The following is a 15,233-nucleotide window of genomic DNA, read 5'->3' on the forward strand; positions in this document are numbered from 1 at the left end:
TCAACTAAAAAAAATTCTACTGGAATCAGACTTCTGAACTTCATGAGATGTTAATTGTGGCTCAAATTTGTGGAGCCTAAGTCTTAACGCAACAAATTAAGAAGTACAGACAGGAGAGTACAAACGAGTACTCAAAACTCCAAGAAAATGTTAAAAAAACCCACCTTGTTGAAGCCCTTAGCACCATAAGTTTTCAATTGGAAAGAATGTGAATATTTAATTAAATAAATTTTGAGTAGCATTAAATTCTTGTTTCAAAGGGGGATATTCAAAAAAGATAATAAAAAACAGCAATAAGAACTATCAACAAAACAACTTCCAAAATGGTTAATTTTCCAGTAACGCCAGTAATTGAAAAAATTCCCTCTAGAAGTTTATTTTTGTACTGTCTTTACTGATACTAAGCAATAGGTTGACAGAAATTCGAAATAATTAGCGAAATTCAATAGCAAACAGATTTTTTTAACACTTTTTTATTCAAACACATCAGATCCATTATTTGTCAACTGAAAGCGTTACATTGGATCAAATATTTCAATGAGGGAAGTTGTCTGGATTTTTCTTTGTATACTTAGTCATGAGATAGCAAAAATGACAACAAATGCGGTCAAAACAAAGGAATTCAAATCGAATTTAAGAAAACACTGTGTTGAAGTAATAGAAACCATGAAACTCTCTCTTAATACATAATTGATGATGATGGGGTCTCATTTTGACAAAAAAATGATTAGGTAGTAGTTGAATTTTGTATTTTAAACTTATTTACTCTGTAAAAAATGGAAAAAAAATGATAAATTAGTTTTTTGGTTCCCTTTTTGATGAAAAAGGCTAAAAATTTTGAAAAATCTGATCTTTTATGCTGATTTTGTCAGATGAAAACAGTCAAAACCCTACTCTGGGTCTTTGGTCAATATCAATAGCAATTATATTAACAAAAGTATAGATTATTTACAAAAATAAAAATAGCATATTTAACAAAAAGTTGATAAAATTTGAGTAAAATGGGAACAAAAACAAAGGATATCATTTCATTGTTCACAAATAATTGAACCTCAATAAGTGCCTAGAAAAAAAACACTTTCAATTCCATATTCTACGCTGTACGGGCTTTCTAATTATACCAATCACCACTCGATGAGTAAATATCGATCGGCCAAATTTGACTGAACAAAAAAACCCATTTGAATGTATAGTTCCTCCCCCACTAAAGTGGGTCGGAACAAAGATTATGGAAAATTCTTGTAAACTGATGGTATTGGTGCTGCAAGTTTCTCGAGGTTGACATCAGTATGGAGATATTGTAGCAAAACAGACGCAAAACTTAAAATACTTTAAAAAAACCTTAAACAGTACTTCAAAACTTTTTTCAGATATCTGACACGAGACTACAAATTTTTTTTAACACATTTGTCACATATGATAATTTTGAAATATATAATGAAATGACTAGCTGCGCTCTTCTTAGATTGTTTAAATTTGATTTTTCATGAATGATGCATTAAGAGGGGTACTGGTGTGGGAGGAAATTGGAATATGGACAGGGGTGAATGAGGGCATCTAGTGTTCCATGAAAACATCTGCTACCTTCCTGAATGGGAGTTGATTGTTTGTTGTACACCCTTTACACTCTCTAAGCAGAAAAGAATAAGCTTATTAAAAGTATAATGCACCGGAAGACAATCGGATTATTTCAGATATCAAGAAAAAAGAACTCTTATTCAAAAAACTTATCCTAAAAATCTCACGATAAGTAAGCCAATACCGCAACGGCTTACTTTTTAATTGTGAACAAAGAGATTTCAGAACTGAAAGAGCTCTAGGTGAAATTTCGGTTAGTAATGTTTGGGTCAAGAATTAATCTGAAAAATTAATCGAAATTTAACTCATACGCCTGAAGTAAAATATGCAGTTCTTGGCCGGTAATGCATGAGCTGTACTTAAGAAGACTAATATTTTCTTCATCCTCCCTCTAATTTTCAATTTGTAAACTGGATTAAATGTATTGAGAAAATGGCTGGAACGAACGACGATTCCCAGCTGAAAATAAACTAAAGTTTAACTAAACTATAAATCAATTCAACTTGAAATTTCACATAGCAGTCGTAAACCAAAAGTACAAAAATCCCAAATCTCTTGCAAAGTTTATAAATTAATCTAAATTTGATTTTTTTTTATAGGAAAATCGCTCTAATTTTTGTTTGTCTCAAGTTATACCCTAGTTTTAACTTAATGTCAAATTTGCAATTATTTATAAAGAATATTTGTGTGTCTTATAGTTCGCAGTTGTCCTTATAGGGAGATTTTACCACACAAATTGTTTACAAGGTGTAGTTTGAACATTTTTCAATTAAACTAAGCAATCTCTGAGAAATGGTTAGGAAAATGGTTATCAAAACTCACATTCATAAATTAAGTAGAGCTCGACTGGAACGAACTCTGCCCATTGTTTGAAATTTTAGCAAACTTAACATTAATTTGCAAAAGATTGCAAATTTGGCCTTGTGAAAAGATAATTTGCAAATTTTTACAATAATGGCGAAAATTGTTGAGCGAAAATTTGCAAATGTTTGCAAATTTGGCATTAGTTTTGAACTAGGATACCTCATATGGAAATAAATTGGTAAGTTACTGGTCTAATAGCTAAACAGGATTTGCTAATCAGACAAAATTGTTTAATTGTCATTTGAAAGCACTGGGTTTGGAAAGTACTGTGCAAGATAGTTTCTGGATACTTTTTTCGCCCACAATTAAATCGACACATTTTTTGAATCAACTTTCGAAAAATTTAAAGGCGTTTTTTTGGAACAAAAACTGCAATACTCTTGACGAATTTTTGGTTTGATATTTCAAGATTGCGTCCAAAACTTTTTCTTCAAAATAATCTGCTTGTGTGGTAAAAATGTTCATTGATCGGCTTGGAGATATATGGAACTTGTTGAAAACCAAATTGTCTGTGATTTGGCGGGAAATGGTTGACAGCCGGAAAAATTGGGAGTACTTTCCTGGAGTTTGGCGGCATAGCAAATAAGCGCTGAATCAGTCTAGAGACATTCGTTTTTTTTGGGATGACCAGTACTCTGTTCTTGTCACAATTTACAATGGACAGTCTTGATTTTTGAGCAAAATTTCCTTCTTGAAAAATAATGCGTTCAGTTTAATTCCCGCCAACAAGGTAGTCATTATCAGACTATACAGGATAAATGTAGCCTGGACGAACTCAATAACTTCAATATATTCAAAATGAAGAAAAACAGCACGTAAAGAAATTTAAAATATTCGGGAGATGCAATGTTTCAGAACTGAATTAACTTTCTATGTGATTGAAATGTACTGGTTCAGCGCTGAAATGCTCTGAGGCTCAAGTCCGGGTTAGAGGTGCTTCCTCTACATAAATTGACCAACACAGTTTTGCTACATCCTAATTTAAAACTAAGCAAAATCGGAAAGCGTTCTATGGCAAAAAAAATCTCGACTGAAATTGTCGTTCTCATCTTTGTTTAGTGGCTTTCAAATTTCCATGGCGCCAAAAAAGCTTTGGTTTTTGCTCTTTTTTCTGTATCAGTTTACGCTTAGTGTAAATTGAGAAGACGCAATATGGAAAAGAATATTTTTACCCCCCCCCCCCTTTGGGTGCAATAAATTTTAGTTTGGCTGGATCACTGGCAGTTGGTGCCCCCAGTTTTAGTTGTTCTGTAACTGGGAGTTTATAACAAATTAAGGGGGACAATTGAAATGATCCGTTTTGACAGATAGGCTCAAGACAAAAGCCTGATCCCCCATTATATCCCCTGCGAAATAATAGTAATCGACTATGGTTATTTTGGGTACTTGTAGACAGGGGATTTGTGGCCATTAAAGCTGTGGGGTGCTGCAATGAGAAGGTTGAACCAACCCAAAAACTGATCCAATCGGGGGGGGGGGGGATCTCCGAACCTCAGTCGAGAAATATTCGGTTTTTAAACATAAGTATTGTCACTTTCTTAAGTCTAATAAGGTCATTTTTTGTGAATTATTTTAGTTTTCTAAAACTGATCTGCGGCAGGCTTACTCTGAGTTCATGTGCAAGTTCAACCGTACAATGGAGGCCAAAAGCATCTGCATGGGAAAGACCAGTTTCCAAAAATACATAGAGGTAAGATTTTTGGGCCACAATCTGTTTGTGAACCCAACTCAGTGGGGGCAGATTAGGATCTATTCTGCCCCCCCCTCCTCGCTTCCAGGGCACATAACTTTTACGTCTCGAAGTGCACATGCTATTGTTTACATAATAAATTCTTATGTAGCACCACATATTTTGCAATGGGGGGGCATAAAAGCACTTGGGTGGGGGGGGGGGAACAGAATCGATGCGCCGATTATTTGACCCCAAGCACCAGGGGAAATATTGTCAATATTGATTTTTTACACGTACCAAAGGGTAAGTGAATGTCAGTACTGATTCAGAACAATATCAGTGCCAGTTTGGTTTTCAGTTTGGATTCATAGAGAACTCAGGAATGGTTGAGGTTCTCAGAATCAAAAGTTTCTGAATTCGAGAAAGTTTGAAAAGAAAATTTTTCTGAATTATTAGCTGGTTTCCAAGTTTTTTTTTAAATTACTTAATCATTTTAATTGCTCAGTAAGTTGCAGCTACTTCTCTGAAAGTAGTTTGTTTCGGTGTCAATTGACGCTTGTAATGTCTGTAAATATCTAATTATCAGGTCCCATAAATGCGATAGATATAATGACAAAAATTTGTGATTGGCTGGGGTATAAGGCACTGGGTTGTCAATGACGTAAGACATCCGGCTTTTTTACTGTCAGCAATGAAATTAAAAAAACTATGCTAAGATAATTATTGTAGTCTAACTGAACATTCGTGCTTCCATTTATTCAATTTCAATAACCACGGTTGATAAACTAGTCAAAAATGAAAATTCAATTTATTTACATTCATAAATTTTGTTCTGTATAGGTATAAACGTCTAATTTTTATAGATTTTCCAGATGCGCTTTTTCTCAATCATAGAACTGCAGTCGCCATAGGAGCGTATGACGTAAAATTGGAATTAGAAAGAGCGTATTACCCCTTGTCTTTGCGGTCCTGATTTATGAGGTTATGATTATCTTTTGGGGGATAAAAACTGCCCCATGGCCTGTATATTTGAATGCTAAAAAGTCTCCACGAATACGAAGTTGGATTGATTTTGAACAGTCTTAATTGAACCTTAGGTTTGTCAAAGACAGCATCACATTAAACTGACCCTTGATGACTTGATGATAAAGCCAGTACAACGAATCCCGCGCTACCTTCTACTCATTAAGGTAAGCCACATTTTACCATCTAGAAAAATCTTTGGTTATTCCATTTACGGTTAATTAGAACTGCCTCAAAAACCCGCACTTTACTCACATTCTTAGAGGAACAAAATTCAAACTCAGAGCAGCATAGATCTTGGTCCTGTCAACGTAGAGTTGTTATTTGCAGCTTTCTTATAAGTCAAAAGTCACATTGAACATCGTGAGGAAAAATTGTTTTTCTTCCTATCTCGAGTGAGGTAAGAGAAATATATAACTCGTAATCTTTTGTTTTAATCTAATTTTTCACGTTACTTCTCTTCTTCTAGAAAGGAACACAGCCAGAAGCAACGGAAAATTACTGTTTCTAAATCCCCACAATTTCCTGAAATATTAAGAATGAAGATGTGTCCATAATTTGATTCTCCTAAGCAATATTTACAAAACTATTCTTCCATGTAAAAGTTCCTTGCCTGGAAAGAAGTTGTACGCGTTCTCGTATAGCAGTAAAAATATCGGCGTCTTATCTCTGAAATGAATTCTTCGGATCTCCGCTTTTGAGACCACAAAACAACTTTTGTAGTGAGCAACTGCGAAAATGTTACAAAGCAAATTATATTTGTAAAATCTAGTCGAGTTTTCATTGATTAGCATTGAAACGTAAAATAAAAAGTTACTTTTAAAAGATCAGTTTCGAAATAATATAAAACATCATTATTGGTAATATAATTTGCAATGACGTTTTCCATAAATTCCGCAAATTAGCGCAAAATAAATTAAAAGCTACGGGTAAAAGAGCTGGCTCGTAATGTACATTAAAACTTCAGAAAATGAAATTAGGCTTTTGTGACGGAGAATTTCTTCTACTTCGGACAACATCTCCATTGATAAAAAATTATTGATGAAGATAGATAATTTTTTGAACTCAAAGTTCTTTTTGACGACCGCACTGCTTTTGGTTCAGAATTTTTATGATAAAAATGTCATTACCAATTACTTTGTTGTCCTGACAAATTTAGAGGGGGAGAAACTATATGCTCAACCAGAGTTTTGTTCATTCAACTTTTGCGGATCGTAATATCCATCGAACAGAGTTGTAAGTGGTAGCATTAGAAAGCTTGTCAAGCGTAACAATTCAAATTACATATTTTTTTTTAATTTTTTCCCCAGAGAGTTAAGCAAGTTTCAAATTTAATGAAATTTAGCCTCACTTGCATTGTTTTGTTCACATTTTTCGTAATTTTGATCAAACTTTGATGAATTTCGCTAAAATTCTGATTAAATGTTAAGGAATTTGTTTTTGGTTTTGGTTTTCAGGATAAAAGTGAAATTGAATTGCTGAAATGTTTGCACTGACTCTTTTGTGCTAAACTCGTGGTTAAACTTTCGAAAATTTCGCATTTTTAATTTTTTTTTCATGAAAAACGGCCCCAATTATTCTTTTTAGCGCAATTTAACCAAACTGGACGGATAGTTCAGACATAGAAACTGCTCACACAATCCTTTCTTAATAATAAAATTGAGATTTTTGCCTCCAATTGTTCGGAAAGTGTACAGGAACCAAAAATTTGTCCGCATTTTGGTAATTTAAATCATAATTTAAAGAAATATACTCAATTTTTGTATAATAAGATTTTTGTATGCCAAAAACTCTGTTCCGTAACTATAGAACAATTACGCTCTTATAATTGTTGCTCAGTGCACAGTGACACAAAGGCCATTTTTGTTCTCATCGTTGATTTTCGCCATTAAAGGATTCGGATTGTGTTTTGGCTCTATTGGGAGACCCTGCAGTTGTTTGGAGATCTTACCAGTAATCTAAAGAACCCCATTGATAGAAGAATTTCTCTTTTGAAAACCAATTTACGGCTTTTTTGGCTTTAGCGACAAATTTTGTACATTTTTAATGAATTCATGAGTTATGCAAATATGCAAATATATGTTGTTCTTTTTTGTAGTCTCATAACTAAGTCCTGTCAATCAAAGTTCTAGTTCGCAATCAGAGGGGTACTTAGTGAAACTACCTTATTCTTCATTCTTCACGGTTTGCTTGATAGTTTTTTGCGGATATAGCTCTGTTAATATCCAAAATTATTCAATTGTTTTATACATAATGAATATTTTTTGACAAAATAAGTTTTTGCTAACCCTGTGAAAACTTATATGGTAATGAACAAACAGCAATAGCAAAGATAGTTTTAATTTAATTATTTATTTTGAAAACCTTAGAACAATTTGGATTTTAATGGGGTGCTGTCTTTTTTTTGGAAAAGTTATCTCCGTTTTTGCAAAAAAATTGTTCTTGAAATTTTGATTTTTGCCTGTATTCATTGTTATTTTTGTTGCCTTTTGATCTAATCTCACTAATGACAGGTCTATTTGGTTTGCCAGGCAGCTCCAAATCAGTCAAATTAGTTAGATGTTTTTATTAGTTATTTGATAAAAATTTGTGGTTGTTTTGATTTCTGTTTTTTTTTGCAATGAAACGAACAATTTTTCGTGCTTTTTATCTTGATTTTGTCACCTTGCAGCGCACTATCAGCAGAAAGAGAGACAAAGAGGGGGTTTTGCATCCTCCTTCAACTGATTATAAAATTAGTTTTCGTTGCGTTTTTTTATTTTGATTAATGGTTGTTTTCGCGTTCATACTACAAGACTTCATATGTTTTATTTGACTTTTGGACTTTTTCGCGTGTTCCTTTAGGTTCTTTTGCTGTCTTGTCACAAAATAACTCCAATAAAAAGTACTATGTCAATTTAATGGCGTTAATTGAAGGTGCAATTGGTTATAGCTGATGTTTTTTTAGTGAGAAAACTATAATATTAATGGATTCGACAAGGGCTTCTCGTAAAATTTAATTTTGATTTTTGCGTGTTTTTGTTTTTTGTAGGCATTTGACACTCTGGATCAAGACATGTGTCAATGAATTCCTATGGATAAATAATTGACAAAAATACAATGATGCCGGCTAATAGCTATAGTTAATAGTTTTCGTGACTCTGAAAATAATTGTTTTCATTAAGTTTTAAAGAAATTTTTAATTATGCTCTTTTGAATTTTTTATTGTTGATGATTAATCAGAAAGATTTCAGACCAAAAATCGAATGATGTTAGACCGAATATTCCGTCACATGAGGCCAAAAACACATTTATTGTGATTTCAGCGGAAATCTTTTTCACAGTTTGAAGGATTTCCAATTTCAGACTTGTTAATATTTGTTAATTTTTCATAATTATTGTGGAATGCTTGGTGTTTCTGGAATAAGTCAAGTAGTTTTAAGGAAAGAGACAGCCTACTAACATATCATATTTGTTGGAATTAACATTCGGGACAATTATATCACAACCCTAGTCGAGTAGTCCACTCATATTCTGCTCGGAAAAATGAAGGAGATGACAAGGATGTGCGGAGCTTGACCGGAGTGAGCGAAATGAATGTAATTTGAGCAGAACAAAATGCAAGAAATGAGCAGAAATATTTGACGTCATAGCCCCTACAATGAACATATAATATAGTATAAATTGAAAATTTAATAGTAATCGTTTTTGCAAGAGATAAGATAGGTTTCTAGGCTATAATGCGCTTTTTTGGAGGCATTTTCCGCTCAAATTCCGCTCATTCCGGTCAAAAAAAATTTAAGCGGTTTGAGCGGATTTTACTAAACTACTGAAAATCCGCTCATTTCTTGCATTTTCCCGCTCATTCCTCGAATAGGGAATAATCATTTCAAATAGCTGAATAGAATTTTAAAGTCGAATGCCTAATTTCTCTAAAAATATTCACCTGATTCGGCAGTTTTTGTTTCTTTGAGGTTTGTCAGCTGCGTTTTGATTTTATAATAAGCCATTTTTGAGTCGCTAAAATGTAAAATGTTATGTGTCAATGTTACTATTCTTTTCCTGTACTATACTCTGTTTCTTTTATTGTATTCAGGATCTCCTTCACGAGATGCGGACAGACTGTGTTGACCGACAGAATCTGCTGGAGGCCCAAGGGGTTATCCGGAGCCTGGCCAACCTCATGAACGACCAGGTAAGAGGAATGATGCAGCCACATCTATTGCATTAACTTCTGACGTATTACGAATTAGTGTCGCTATTGACAGATCGACTTAAAAAATACACTAAAAATTCTAGCAAGGAAGGGGATAGGGGTTAATATTAATTAAAACTACCGCTTCAGATTCTTAGATCTCAGGAACAGTCATCTCAATAAAATTAAAGTATTCTCATATGTTTTTAAACGTAAAAATGTAGGTATGCACGGATTTATAAGTTAAAAAACGTCGTATATTCGGTTTCTAACCAGACGAAAACAATTGAAAACTCTGTGAATTTCTATTAATCAACTTAGTTCACGACAATATTCAACAAGTATGTTCGATTTCAAAAATGAAAAACAAGCAAGACGTTTACATTTGTTAAATTAGTTTTGTCGATAAGTTAATGAATAATTATCAAAAATGGGAACCTTTCTTCAAAAGTTCTCTGAGAAGTTCGGTTAAGATTCCTGCAGAAAGAAAGCTATCAAAATGTTTGACTACATTATAAACAAAAGTACAAATTGTTGTATTAAATGAATTTTGACATTTTCTCAGGTTTCAAACCAACCATACCAGACAAACCCACCATACCGACGATTTCTTAGGTCTCTTGGACGAGGGATGTACCAAATAAAAAATGAATATTGCAACAGAACATGACAATCTGACCTAAAAAAGTTGTCAAAAGAGTTATCCAATAATGATACATAACAATGATCTTCTCAATAGGGTTATGTAGCAATTTTACATTATTGATTTTGTTTTTTTATCTGAAACAACGATTATCACATATGAGCCATTACCATTAGTGTTATCTTTTATTTTTTAATAGCCGCACAGTGATAGCTGGGGCTATTATTCGCCTTCTCTTGGTTTTTCACAATTCAAAGAATTTGAATTGTATTAAGGCGCTGTCTTTGTTAAAGATCTGTTCACACATTTTCATGGTTTTTGAAGTCAAATTGGAGGAGTGATTTTGGTCTAATTTTAAAGTAGAGTAAGAAAACGGGGTTTGAACAAAAAATCGCTTTCTCGCTAGTGGTTTTTTTGTTCACGTGCGTCAATTCACCTTTGATTCTTACTGTTTCTTCGATCTTTTCGATAGGACTTTTTTTCTGAATAGTTTTTCCAGACCATTTATAGTTCGTTCTAGGTCTAGTTTTTTGCTTGAATTAAATTCCAACTTCTCGCTATTGTTTGTTTGTTCACATGTTGCATTTTGACATTGATTTTCTGTTTTTTTTATTTTTCATATGATTTTTTAAAAACGGTTTTTGCACTTCACTCGTAGTCCGTGATAGGTCTAGTTTTTCGTTTAGACAATGAAAATTCTTTGAATTGTACGTCAGGACTTGTACTGCTAAGTTTTTTATTTCGTCGTCAAGATTTTTGTTACAACCATATGACGTCACAAACACTTTGTTCACTCATTCATGCCATTTCAATTGAAACGCTTGCGTGATGTCATTTTTCGCTCTTAGTTGAGCTAGTTTTTGTTGTTCATTCGCGTGATTAAATTTTTGGTCACACGTGACTTACCTTACTCTCAAAAAAGACTTCCTGACTTTGAAATTGACTTTTTTTGTTTTAATTCAAAGAGATAAGGCCAAGTGAATGGGTGTCACTCTAAGTTATTTGAGAGTAGCTAATAGAGGGAGCAATAACTTATACCGATTCTCAATCAAAAATTATCATCTCAACCTTCAATGAAAAGACTAATTTTTTTGGTCTTTTTTTACTGTTTTTTTTTGAGACTGCAGATCTACGAAGCTATTGCGGCATTTTTCTGGCAATCTGCCACCTATGTTCTAAAAATATTCAACATTTGCTACCGTTTTGTTCTTCATTAGTTTTTTAAGCAATGGGTAGCATGAAAAAACCTTTCTGCTGACAGTTTTATAAGCATAAGCACCCTAGAATATAGTTGTGAGCAAGATAAGTCTTCCGGATAAACAACGAAAATTAAAAGTCAGTTGGAATTACCTTCATTATTATATAGGTGAACAGCTGTCAAAAACTAACGCAAAATTTTTTAAAAACAATTTTTGAAAATTTTTATTATTATAATTATTTTATTATTATAAACCGAATATTAGAAACGAAGCAATCTTACGTCCCAGACCCAAGTTGCCAACAATTTCTTACCATTGAATCCAAACATAGCGGCAAATTTTTGCGAAGAAAAACGAACGTAACGAACTTTTCTTCTGTTGTCATACGTTATATACCGAATATTAGAAAACAAAAAAAATTCTTTTGCGCAGAAGACCAAACATACGAAATTTTTTTTGTCTGAAACCATATATGCCTAACAACCAAACACGCCGACAATTTTTGAGAGCGAACTTTCCAGGCAGGCACACCGAGCTTTTCGAAAGTTTTTTTGTTTCGTCTCGTCAACTAGGGCAAAGCTTAAAAACCCGCTTTTATTTTTCATTTCTCTTTTTTCTGCGTCAAATATCAATTTGATTACTAAAATATCAAAAAGGAATTAATTACTGTATTACTGATTAGACACTTACCAAATTCAATCATAGATTGAAACTTTTCTTTCTAAGAATTACTTGTTTCGTTCAATCATGCTCATTACTTAGTCGACGAAATGTTTTTGCAGAAATTGGTTATATTGCACGATTTTGTGATAACATGGTTATCTTGCAGTTTTTTGAAAGGCGAACGGTTATCTTGCATGATTAATTTAAGCTTCATTAGGTAAAGTTCTGTTCTCATTGTTGGTTGTTATAGAAACGTTCTCGTTCATTTTGCTCTCAAAGTACTCAAGATGTTGTTGCGTCTATCTTTAGAAATCCTTTGAAAGAAAATCACTTTAGCAATTTGTATTTTATTAAAAAACAGTGGTACTGTTCCGTTAAAAATGAAATTGAGATCATCATAAAAGCTATCAGAAACCTGTTTTTTACTTATTGTGCTCCCCACAATATATTTATTTGAAGAAAGCATATTTGTTGCGTTGTTTTTATTGGAGCCAAACATCTTTAAGAGCTTTCGTAATTTTCAAGATAATCATTTTTATTTCTGAATGCATGCAGAACGATTTGAGGGCAAATCACCCAAATTAAGAAAAGGCTGGGTCAAGTTATTAAAAAAAATAAATTAATTGATCAAACACGCTGATAATATCAGTTGCTATTTTGTAAATTTTCCGTTGAACGTCAAGATTGAAGAAAATCAATTTAATTTCATTGGTAATTACTGCGTCGGGTATTCCGGCACATCGGACTTTTCGGCATCGGTTTAAATGTCATGTAGCAATACAAAATAAAAGAACACGCAAGTTTTTGCCACGCAAAAAATTAATGAAGCGAAGTAACGCCCGCTAAAATGTTTCGCCCACTTAAGGCATAAACGCAATGATAAAAAACGAGCACTTTGCAAAATTAAAATACTTTTCCCACTCAAAAAACGTTTTGTTCACTTACAACAATAGGTAGAATAGAAAATGTGTACTAAGTGAGTAGAGAAAGCAAAAGAGAAATTGTTGACGACTTTTCATTCTCCTCCGAGGAAGACATCAAATATGTACTGAGCGACCTACGCTCTTCTATCGTGTCTATATTTCTCTCCTTCGCTTATTCTTCCTTATCGTAGGACTAAATTGTATTTTCGTCTCCAACGCCATATGAAATGGTATTTAAAACACTTTTTCAATTATACCTAGAACAATTTCATTATATATAGCTTTTTACCATATCTGATGAATAATGCAGTTTACACAAATCTTGCGTTAGAATTAAATATAGCGCTTTGTTGATAATAATCAATTAGTTATTGCTCTGTTTTCTTCTGACAATATGTAGAATACTGCTGTTTCCAATCCTTTCACAAACTGTTGATTTATCATGGTAAGAAGATAAACAAAAGTATAATTTAATACACGGTATCTACCCATCCACATTTTACCAAATAATTTAAAAACTGCATATAAACCTATTTGGTTCAACGACGCATGAAATAATTGATGCGACTCATAAGGAAGCAATTTCAAATTCTCTTTTCGATTCGTTTACAAGATAGCTTTTTGCAACATCATCTGCAAATGTTTGTTCCTTCTTCGATAAGACATCGTATCGCGTGAGTCAAACCTAGCTATGCAGGATCGAAATCGGTGCAAAGAATAGGAATTGACAAGATGCATAATGAGTATTCAAAATTTTGCCACGGAATAGTTCATTTTATCAGGGTTGTTGGGTAAGAAAATTTTGCCCAGTCACTAAACACTGCCTTAAAAAACTTATTTCAACCAAAACAACACTATGAGTCTGTTACCGCCTATGATGCTTTCACAAAACCTTTAAAAAATACCCTGAGATCCTTACAAAAAACTCAGTTGATGACAAAAGTTTTACTTTACAAGTTTCTGTATCTGTGAGATGCGAAGCTAGAGCATTAACTCCTCTGCGTCTTTGGTACGCCTTGGAGGCATTGGGCGCAATATCTGGAAAACATTTTCGATCAAAATCAAAATAACAATATATAAAATTTTCCGCAATATTGGGCAAAGAAAGAAATCAATTTTCAAATCAAAATTTTCAAAATATGGGAGAATAGCAAAACAAACTATAAGAGTAGAATTAGTAGATTGTAGACTGCAGACTTTTCAATATTATAAAAACTGGCCTGCTTCAACGAGATTGCAAAAGCCTGGAAAAATGTATATCGGTATATGAGAAAAGTTGTCCCAGAGTTTCAAAATTTTGATATTTTTAAAATAATTGTTCTTGTCTATGTTCGCAAAAATGGTCAAAGTTTGAAAAACCTTATCATAATTTTGACACAAAATGTTTCCAGAACATATTGGCTTTAAAAAAACAGCCACAACTGATTGACATTTTTGATCTGTAACAGATGAGGACATCAATTATTCTAACATAGTTTGCTTTGTAAACTGCTTGTTGCCTACAAAGTAAACTTCTTTAGAAAAAAAATTTCCTCAGCTGTAGCATTTTAAATAATTCCATCAAGTGCGGCTGTATTTTGCAAAAGGCATCATATTCTGGAAAAATTTTGTTTTGAAAACATTGTACGGTTTTTCAAACTGTGACAATTTTTGCAAACATGCCCCAGTTTTATCAGAAAAAATTGTGAACTTTTTTTGCAAAAAAATATTTAAAATATCAAAAAGTCAGTTTTGCTCACATGCCGATATTAGTTTTTCCAGTCTTTTCTCAGCCCGTTATAGCAAACAATTAACGCAAATTAGAGATAAACAAAATTAAACCTTTTTTCAATTTTTGCTTGATGTTCAGTTATTGTAGTCAGTGTATACGGTAACCCAAATTCCGGAAGCAAGATATTACAAATAACGTGTTAAAAACGACAACAAAAATCAACAATGCTCATATATATATATTTATATATATATATATATATAAATATATATATATATATATATATATATATATATATATAGCATCTGGAATTTATGGTAAGATATATATGCAAACAGCCGCTCTGTGATCATTGCATTTTATCTAACACGATACTTGTATATTTATATATATTTATATATATATATATATATATATATATATCTATATATTTATATATATATATATATATATATATATATATATACATACAAGTACCGTGTTAGGTAAAATGCAATGATCAAACAGCGGCTGTTTGCATATATATGTTACAATATATTCCAGATGCTATATATATATATATATATATATATATATATATATATATATATATATATATATATATGAGCATTTTGATCTTTTGTAGTCATTTTAACACGTTATTTGTAATATCTTGCCTCCGAAGTTTAGGTTTACCGCATACAATGACTACGATAACTCTACATCAAGCAGAAATTGAAAAATAATATTTGATTTCATAGTATTTATGAAACCAAATTTATTTCTATGGTAAACCTAAATTTC

At 32.6% G+C, this 15,233-nt stretch overlaps 1 protein-coding gene across 1 annotated transcript in view; it reads left to right on the top strand.

Moving 5' to 3' along the window:
• LOC142334661 (uncharacterized) overlaps positions 1-15,233 on the top strand; it is a 112,079-nt gene that overhangs the window by 51,966 nt on the left and 44,880 nt on the right. Inside the window, 3 exon segments of the mRNA XM_075382873.1 lie at positions 4,019-4,132; positions 5,212-5,304; positions 9,213-9,311. Coding sequence (XP_075238988.1) covers positions 4,019-4,132; positions 5,212-5,304; positions 9,213-9,311 — 306 coding nt within the window.

The sequence above is a fragment of the Convolutriloba macropyga genome, chromosome 2 (genome assembly GCF_964194025.1).
Source record: "Convolutriloba macropyga chromosome 2, txConMacr16.3, whole genome shotgun sequence".
Lineage (NCBI taxonomy): Eukaryota > Metazoa > Xenacoelomorpha > Acoela > Convolutidae > Convolutriloba > Convolutriloba macropyga.